General features: G+C 36.0%; 2 protein-coding genes across 4 annotated transcripts; both read left to right on the top strand.

The window, feature by feature from the left end:
* Positions 1–3,309: 3,309 nt before the first annotated feature.
* On the top strand, positions 3,310–4,581 carry LOC110018885 (sorbitol dehydrogenase-like). Its single transcript, XM_020716360.1, has 2 exons — positions 3,310–3,526; positions 4,160–4,581. The coding sequence occupies exons 1-2, from the start codon at positions 3,375–3,377 to the stop codon at positions 4,350–4,352; spliced, it is 345 nt and encodes a 114-aa protein (XP_020572019.1). The 5' UTR covers positions 3,310–3,374; the 3' UTR covers positions 4,353–4,581.
* A 2,010-nt stretch (positions 4,582–6,591) lies between these two features.
* Positions 6,592–9,060, top strand: LOC110018852 (calcium-dependent protein kinase 29-like). 3 transcript variants are annotated; one of them, XM_020716312.1, is made up of 5 exons: positions 6,592–6,798; positions 7,061–7,712; positions 7,790–8,086; positions 8,227–8,616; positions 8,695–9,060. In XM_020716312.1, exons 2-5 carry the CDS (start codon positions 7,145–7,147, stop codon positions 8,910–8,912), a joined length of 1,473 nt encoding a protein of 490 aa, XP_020571971.1. In that variant the 5' UTR covers positions 6,592–6,798; positions 7,061–7,144; the 3' UTR covers positions 8,913–9,060. The 3 variants fall into 3 exon arrangements, with proteins under 3 accessions (XP_020571971.1, XP_020571970.1, XP_020571969.1); XM_020716311.1 differs by having other exon boundaries at positions 6,592–6,962; XM_020716310.1 differs by having other exon boundaries at positions 6,592–7,712.
* The last annotated feature ends 610 nt before the right edge of the window (positions 9,061–9,670 follow it).

Here is a 9,670-nt window from a genome sequence, read left to right as displayed (position 1 = left end):
TATATATAATAAAAGAACAGAATGAAGTGTCATGACGTATTCATTAAACAATTCAAAATAATGAGTTTGGATAACTTTCAAGAAGTACAAAATATAAAGCTTAAGGCTAACGTTGCTGAAGAGGAGGCATTCTAATGCAAATATCTCTATAAGAAGATGGTGGTAATTGTAAGGGTAATCTGATTAATTATTGAATAAGAAGTTGGAACAAAGACTGGAAGAAACATCAATAATGAGGAGTGTATTTGATTTAATGTCATAAAAAGGTACTATAGAGACAATTATGTGTCAAGCTAATTAATAGAAGGAAGACTTACATACATGCCCCTCAATTTCAACGTATTCACATATCTAGCACCTAAATTTTAATTTTTACATGCAGACACCTTACCTATGCATGAAAGTATGTATTTCACTTTTTAAATTTAAAATGATGTTATTTTTTTATGTGACATGAAAGATTTGGGTGGTGTGAATGTAAAAAGGTAAGCTTGGGTATTAGCTATGTAAATACTTGGGAATTTGGTGGCATGTATGTAAAGATTTGGGTGGTATTAACTACAAAATGCCCTCCATATTCCAAGTCTGACATCTCCTAATCACATCATGGGTTTCTTTTAAGGGTTAAACATCTCTTAATAATCTGATCCTTGCATTTCCTATATAGTTATGGATCATTCCAAAAATAAAATTTCGCAACATGCTTGAACTTTTTCCTCTTATGGTATGACAAATTTTAGGGTACAATATCACTCACAATAAAATTTGCTACATCTACATACATAGGCATATGTTCATCAGAAATTACAAGAAACTACTCATCAGGAAAGTTCTTATTAATTTCATCAAGAGAATTAGAAAAAACAACATTGATCAAGTCTAGATAAGTGGTGTGTTATTTGATTCTCAGTGTCTTTACTGTCAAGTACCTTGATATTGAACTCCTATAACAAAAGGACCCAACGGATCAATAGAGGCTTTGCATCCTTTTTAGTTAACATGTATCGTATCGCGACATGATAAATGTGCAAAATGCACTGAGTACCAATCAGATAATACCTAAATTTATCGAATACATATATTATAGCCAGAAGCTTCCTCTCAATGGTAGTGTAATTGAGTTGAGCCTCATTCGGGATCTTATTGACATAACATATGGCTCGAAAAACTTTATCTCTCCACAGACTTAACACTGCCCTTATCGCATTGTCACTAGCATCGCACATGAGTGCAAAAGCCCAGTCAGGCACAACTAAAATCAGTACAGTGACTAATTTAACTTTCTACGTCTCAAAGTTAATGTGGTGGTCTTCATTAAAGTCAAATAGAACATTTTTCATAATAAATGGCAGAGAAGTTTGGTAATTCTCGAATTTACTGCCTATAGAAAGCAACATGTTCTAGAAAACTACAAACTCTCACCAAAGTGGGTGGAGGTATTTTTTTATCACTTGAATTTTAACTGGATCTACTTTCATTCCCTTCTCAGAAATTGTGTCCCAATACAATTCATTATAAATTGGTATTTCTCTCAATTAAGCACCAGATGTGTCTCCTGACATCTCTATAACACTCTAGCAATATTTTCAAGACAAGCATCAAAAGATGGACGGAAAACACAAAAATCATTCATAAAGCACCTCAAACTTTAGTTCTATCATTTATATAGTTACTTCCAGCGAAAAGACGCATCTAACTGCTGGAACCGTCAAATTGTGTGTATTTGGCACCTAGGCGCCCATGGTTGGCGCTAGGGCACCATAAATATCATGCTAATCGTAGCGCCTAGGCGCTAGTGTCGAGGCTCATAGGCGTTGCACTATAGCGTTGGCTTTTCCTGCGCTGGGAAAAATGACCAAAAATTCTTGCTTTGCCTCGCATCTAATCCCAAGCTCCTGCGCTGGGAAAAATGACCAAAAATTCTTGCTTCTCCTCGCGTCTAATCCCAAGCACCTAGACCTAGACGCCACCTTAGTGGCGCCGAGTTTCCAAGATCTCGGTTTATGCATATCTCTAGAATGATTCTAGCGCCTAGCCGCCCAGGCGCCAAAAACACCATTTTGCTCATTTTCGCCTTGTTTTGAATTATGGTTGCTTCATTTACCTGATTCCTGCAAAATGTGAAAGAGTTATTGAAATGAAAAGTTGAAAGAATAAAAGATGATAGTAGGCTTATTTTAGCAATGTTAAGTATTTGCTATATTTTTATAATCAATTTAGACTTAATAGATAAGTTTTTAAGTAATAAACATCGATAATTAGAAGATGCTCCGGAATTTTTTGGCGAAAGATTATAACATACCATTATTGACAAGCATTAGAAAACAACAATAAGATCAGCTAATAGACTGTTCAGGGTGAAAAGAAAATTCAAATACTAATATGGATGTGTGGTAATATTATGAAGATAGGATGCAACATTATTCTATTATAGGGACTGTGGTGCCGCTTGTGTTCTTATCGATATATCTACTCATGGAAAGGTGTATTTATATTTTTATAAGTAGGTGATGGTGGTATTTCTTATGTAGTATTAATGATTGGAGTGCTATGCATGTAAATATTAAAGTTTGGGTGTTTGATATGTAAATACATAAGTGGTATGTATGTAAATGCCCCGAATATAAAGACATTTGAGAAAATGTTCTGGCGACAAGATTTAAAGTTGATTTTTTAAGGAGATTCAAACCAATTCACTTAATTATAGAAAATTGTTATCTAAAATGGATACAATAACTAATATATAGCCCACCAAATTCGTGCTTGTTAAGAATTCATGGTCATGATAAACACCATTGTTCTTTTTGAACAATGTTTCTTAATCACAACTTTTCTTCACCTATAACTCTGATGGTTTTGAGCCACTTAACATTTTTAATTATTATATTATTTTTAAATAAATTTAAGGAAAACTTCCATACATACCACTAAATTCCTATGAATTTACCTATCCGACACCTAAATTTCAATTTTTTGCATATATGCCACCTTACCTGTGCATGAAAATGTGTATTTCACTTTTTAAAAGTTAAAATAGTGGTATTTTTTACGTGATATCAAAGATTTAGGAAGTGTAATTGCAAAAAGTAAAGCTTTGGTGTTAGATATGTAAATACATAGGAGTTAGAGTGATATCCACATAAATGCCCCATAAAAAAATATTCAAACTATCACAAGGTTATACAACAACAACAACAAGCCTTTATCCCACAAAGTGAGGTCGGCAAATTATCACAAGGTTATTTAATGTCGAAATTATTTATATATTCTTTCTTCATTTATCTTTATTACCTCATGATTTGATTCGTGATTACATAATCTATCTTTAACATTTGTAGGATTTAGATGATGAAGTTGATAAAATACAGAAAGCTATGGGATCCGACATCGATGTGTCTTTCGATTGCGTCGGATTCAGCAAAACAATGTCAACTGCTCTAAACTCTACTCGTCTCGGCGGCAAAGTTTGTCTCGTCGGCATGGGCCACGACCAAATGACTCTTCCTCTCACTTCTGCCTCAGCCAGGTGAATTTTAATTTATATAAATTAAATTTTTTGGGACATCTAGATACACACCACACAAATCTTATGTATTTACATATCTAACACCTAAACATTCATATTTACATTCATATCACTAAATCTTTAACATCACATCAAAAATACCACCATGATTATCTCCTTAAAAGTGAAATGTGCCTTTTAATGCATAGGTTTAGGACACCGATGTGTTATAAATGTATACATCAAACTTTGGGCATTATGGATGTAAATACATAAGAGAATTGTATGGTTGATATGTAAATTTTCCTAGTTTTTTTCATATCACCTTCTTCCACATCTAACACATATGCTGATTACATATGATGTTGGGACATTTGCACACAACACACAATTCTATTGTATTTACATATCTCACATCTAACTTTCATATTTTCACACGCAGTACTCTTATCATTAATATCACAACAAAAATTGCACTATTGCAACTTCTTAAAAGTGAAATACACATTTTTTTGCATAAATTTGAAACGCCAAAGTGCCATGTATATAAATATGAAAGTTTATGCGTGAGATATGTAAATACATAAGAATTGTGTGGTAGGCAAATAAATTTCCCTATAATGTTCTAAACTATCATTCATGACATTGTAACAGAGAAGTTGATGTTGTAAGTGTGTTTCGCTACAAGGACACTTGGCCCCTCTGTATTGAATTTATGAGGTCGGGGAAGATCGATGTGAAGCCATTGATTACGCATCGGTTCGGGTTTTCTCAGAAGGAGGTGGAAGAAGCATTCGAAGTCAGTGCTCGTGGCGGCAATGCAATCAAAGTCATGTTCAATCTGTAATCTCGGTGAAAACTTGTTGTGCTTTTTTGTTCCTATATATATGTGTGAGAGCTTGGTTTGTGAACCAAAGTAGTGCATATTTATGCTCATGTTGCAGTCCCTATTTTCTCATTTTGTGGCGTTTTCTTCTTTGGCTTGAATAAAGTGCAGATATTGCAAGGATGACACTGTTGCATGGCTTGAAAATGTGCTGGTTTTGATTTATGAATGGTATTTAGAGGTGCCTTCATGTTGCTTGGGAGACTATTAAGTGAATTAATGCATTCTTATGAGATTTTGTTTTGTTTTTAATATATATCTAAAACCTAAACCTTACTTTTTTACATTTTTAGCTTTATACCATCCAAAGTTCTATATATATGACCATTTAAGTTAAAAAGTGGAATACCTATTTTCATGCTTAGTTAAGATGATATATATGCAAAAATGGAAGTTTGGGTGTTAGATATTTAAATATGTAGCAATTGAGTGACATTTATGTAAATCTTTGTTTCTTTGGTTGGGTGACTTCAATGAACAATTTGTTTTTTTTATTAAAGTCATCTCATGTACTGAAACAAAATATTACGTGTGGACATGGTAGGTGCGTATAAGTGCAAATTTGGTAATATTGTGGTTGTATTCACCACAATGCCACCAAATTTGCATGCAGATTCAACGCATAATATCTCTTCCATGCGTTGGGAAAGTCACCTCTTCCATTTTCTTTACGAGGTCCATAATAAACTTGGAGTTCAATGCTCTACCCTCGACATATCAAAATAAAAATATCGAAGAATTTGTCATTTATCTGTTTGTGCTTAGAAAGAAGGTTCCAAATCGTTGAATTCTTATCATTTTATTATTTCTAATGGAGCAACAATCCTATTCTCTAATCTTTAGATAGCCTAACAAAACATTTTTATAGATCCTCTTAGAAGTGTGCACTCCCTAAGCTATATCATTTTTAGTTTTAGGGCTCCTTTATTAACTCCCTTTTCTAATTGATGGTCATTATCCTTTTTGATAGATTAATTCATTAATAATTAATGAATTAACTAACAATCTTAGCTGCCCTAAACCATACAACTACTAACATTGTATTATATTCATGTATTATCTATGTAACTCTACTATATAGTCAATTGTGTAAATGATGACCTTAACCATAGTTATAAACTAGGCTATTAATCGTGTCTAAGCACATGTCATCTAATCAAATCTTAGCCTAATTGCATCTTTGTTGCTCATGATAATTTTTTTCCTTTCTTTGATCAAAGAGGATATATGCTATTTTTTATAGGTAAATTCATTAAGAAATTTAACAAGAGAGCTTCGCTTTGTGGTAGCCATTTCTCTAGTATAATATTTGATGTATTTTTACAAATAATTTTGAGCATGATAAAACTATCCTTATAATTTGGTAGCCATTTCTCTAGTATAATATTTGATGTATTTTCACAAATAGTTTTGAGCATGATTCCTTATAATTTGAAAATTAATTATTAAAATATTAAAAAAATTACATATATACCGCACAATTCTTTTATACTCACATGTCAAGACACCAAAGTCTTGATATTTATATTTATAATATTTTGATATTATAAAGTTATGAATGAATATGTACATTTCATTTTTAAAAATCATTACTAGTGATATTTTTTGACATGTTCAAAATTTGAGTGATATATACATGTAAATATCAAATTTGTGTTAGATGTATAAATATATATGAATTGTAACCTTATGTTTAAATTTAGGGATAAGTACATACATAGCACCCGAAGCATTGCTATTTATAAAATCTAATACCTAAGTGATATATTTTTGAACTATCCAACCTAATGCAAACAAATGAGAATTTGATAAAAATGAGGAATATGGGTTGATAGATTTGTACATAGCTATATTTCATGGTTAAATAGCCCTTAAATTGAAATTGGGGTAATTATATATAACCCACCCCAAACTTCTTATTTACAAATCAACCATTCTCACTAAATTATAAGAACTCATGATAAAATCACAACTTATATTTATCAATTTTATCAAATTGTTAATGGTTTGATTTTGACACGTGTAAACACAACAGTTCCTTAGTTTGAGAAGCTGACCGGATGGTAAATTTATAAATATTAATATTTTAGATGGTATGTATGTAATTATGACTTAAAATTACATTAAGATATCATATAATAGCAATGGAGCATATTCTTTCCGTTTGGAGGGAACTTTATGCTGCGCTTAATCATTTCATTTAAAAACCCTACCTTCACGTCCGCTCCGCACTGCGTCGAGTTCAAACTTGAAAACTTAATTGGTCAGTCCACTCCAATAGTTGACCACTAAAAACGACCTTCCCTGCATTTCACCAGAAGTAAACGGCAAGGCGCTGACGCCCACCCCCACCGCCACGCTGCCGGCCGCCCGGCCTGTCGCTGCGCTTTACCTTCTCCAAAACGAGGTTTTTAAATCCATCTTTTTCATCTCTCTCTCTATCGCGCGCGATTCGCTTCGCCCATCCCAAGCCACCTTCTCTTCTGCTCCACCTCTGCGTGTTTCTTGAGAACTGTTCCGCATCAGAGGCAACCTTTTGGAAAGGTTGCAATCTCGTTGCGGATTGATTCGGTTGCCACGCTCTAGCCCTTTTCTACGGATTTCGAATTTCAGTGACTAGCTGATTCGACTGGTGCTTACAAAATTTCATCTTTTTTATTTTTCCGCAGAGAACGTACCAAAAAAAGATTGCTTTTTTAAAATTTTGCCGCGGCTGTCTCTTGATCCGGTGTCCTAGTTTTACCAGCGCTTACATGGCCAACGGCGGCGCTAACCTTCGCTGCAACTGCTACAAAGTCCCGGGGCTCTCTATCCCTATCCTCGAAACCTCAAGCATCTCCTACCTAGGCGACCGCTACGTGCTCGGTGAACAGCTTGGGTGGGGTCAGTTCGGCGTGATCCGCTCTTGCTCCGATTTGGTCACCGGAGAGATTCTCGCCTGCAAATCCATCGCAAAAGACCGCGTGATTTCCGCAGATGACGTCCGCAACGTCAAGCTCGAGATTGAGATCATGATGCGGCTCTCCGGCCACCCCAACGTCGTCGATCTCAAGGCCGTGTACGAGGAAGCCGACTATGTGCATTTGGTCATGGAACTCTGTGCCGGCGGGGAGCTCTTCCACCGCCTCGAGAAACACGGCTGCTTTGCTGAGCGAGAGGCCGCTGTCCTCTTCCGGGAACTAATGGAGGTCGTTATGTACTGCCATGAAAACGGGATTGTTCACCGCGATCTGAAGCCGGAGAACATTCTTCTCGCCACCAATTCATCATCTTCTCCAATAAAGCTCGCGGATTTTGGCCTTGCTACTTACATCAAGCCTGGTATCTCATAAAACTGTTAAATTTTGCCGATTATGTGTATGAAGTCTGTTCCGAATAAAAAAGATTGAATCTTTCAGGGCAGAGATTGAGTTGGACTGTGGGTAGCCCTTTTTACATTGCGCCGGAGGTATTGGCAGGGGGTTATAACCAAGCGGCTGACGTTTGGAGTGCTGGTGTTATTCTATACATTCTTCTAAGCGGGATGCCGCCATTTTGGGGTAAGACGAAGTCCAGGATCTTTAATGCTGTAAGGTCAGCTGAGTTGCTGTTCCCCTCTGATCCATGGGATGAGGTTTCAGATTCTGCAAAGGAATTGGTGACCGGAATGCTTTGCAGGGATTCAAATCAGAGATTCACAGCCAAGCAGGTTGTAGGTATGGGGACTTCATTGGTTCTTTGGCTACAATTATGATACAGTAAATCCTATAAATTCAAATTTAGTAAACCTTATCTTCATGAGCCATATATGATAATGCAAGCACCCTCATAAATGGTTTCCTTCATTTATTTGCAGAGCACTCATGGATAAAGGATTATGCTCAGAAGTTGCAAGGCGTTAATGTAAATAGAATTTTGACAAATTTTGAACGAGAAGACTCGAGCTCTTCTTTCTCAGCACCAATCATGCTGGCGACCAGGGATTTGAGTTTTAGTTTCATCCCACCAGTCAACGTGGAAAGCCAGTCAGCTCCTTCTTCACCAACTTTCTGTTTAACACCATGTTCTCCCTTCCATGGCAACTCCACTCCTCCCCCGATCATTGGATTCTCCTTCCACAGCTGCAGCCATTCTAACAGCATGGAGTTCTCACCTTCAGCTCCATTGACGCTTAACTTCTCATTCCTCAGCCCTCCTCCAATCGATTTCACAGCCAATGAACTGATAGCAAACACAATTCAAAGAGGTAAACTTTACTCTCATCTACTCTTATTGCATTATTTGACCTAATCAAAGCTGATTCATCATTGCTCATTTGTTCCAGGCTCCATTAGTTGTAAGCTGTTAGAATCTGTTCTGTACAAGGAAGCAGAACTCAGCAACACTTCGAGGGCCATCAGTCGTCGCAGCAAGAGGAATCGCACCATTGGCATGGGCGAGTTTGAGCAGCTTAATCTTGTTGTATCTGAGTCGGTTATACGTTGGGCCTCCTGCACTCCTCTAAAGGGAGCAATGTCGCTGCGGTCATCGCTTGTTTGCTGATGTTCGTCGCAGATGAGGGACGATGTGGTCGCGGCAGCAGCCGGACTGAAGTGTTAGCATGATTGTGTTGATGTGCTGTGGTTTGAAATTGCCGCATCGGCTGAGTTTCAGAATTGGTTTGTGGTTGCTGTGCTGCTATTTTATGAGCCATTCCTGCTGAGAACCTGCTGAGAAATGGCTGTGCTGTAGTTGTATTAAGGCTAGCTGCAATACATGATTGTGCCAATTTCAACTATTTCTTATGAATTTCTAGCAAAAATACAGAGCTGACATAAGATATCCATCAAATGATTTTCAATGAAGGGTAAGTTCAATCTAGAATAATAAAAATTGTGTCAGCTCAGATGAATGAAGATTCCATTAAAGATATCAGAGAAAAATGAAACAATTAATTAACCCAAATGGATCCAAAATAAGCTTTATGTAAGCATTATTCAATGATATACCTTGTTTTGTTTGATGCAACTTAAATGCAATTATAATTTTTTAAATGATGTATTTTAAGTACATACATTTTAGTAATATGTTGGGCAGCAATGTTCGCCAAATAGGTAATCACGGTAGCAATAACAGTGGGCAATAATGATAGAACTGAGCAAACACAAATAAAAAATATATATATATTTGATGTATATAGCTTTATAATCTTTTCAACTATTATTATTATTTTTTTTTTCCTGAAGGAATGACTAGAGGCTATTATAAGAGCCTCCAGCAACCCCAAATATGCCTAACAATTCGAGTACCACCTCCTTAAG

The sequence above is a fragment of the Phalaenopsis equestris genome, unplaced genomic scaffold, assembly GCF_001263595.1.
Source record: "Phalaenopsis equestris unplaced genomic scaffold, ASM126359v1 Scaffold000036, whole genome shotgun sequence".
Taxonomy (NCBI): domain Eukaryota; kingdom Viridiplantae; phylum Streptophyta; class Magnoliopsida; order Asparagales; family Orchidaceae; genus Phalaenopsis; species Phalaenopsis equestris.
The sequence above is the reverse complement of the archived record's forward strand: the minus strand, read 5'-3'. Positions and strand labels throughout refer to the sequence as shown.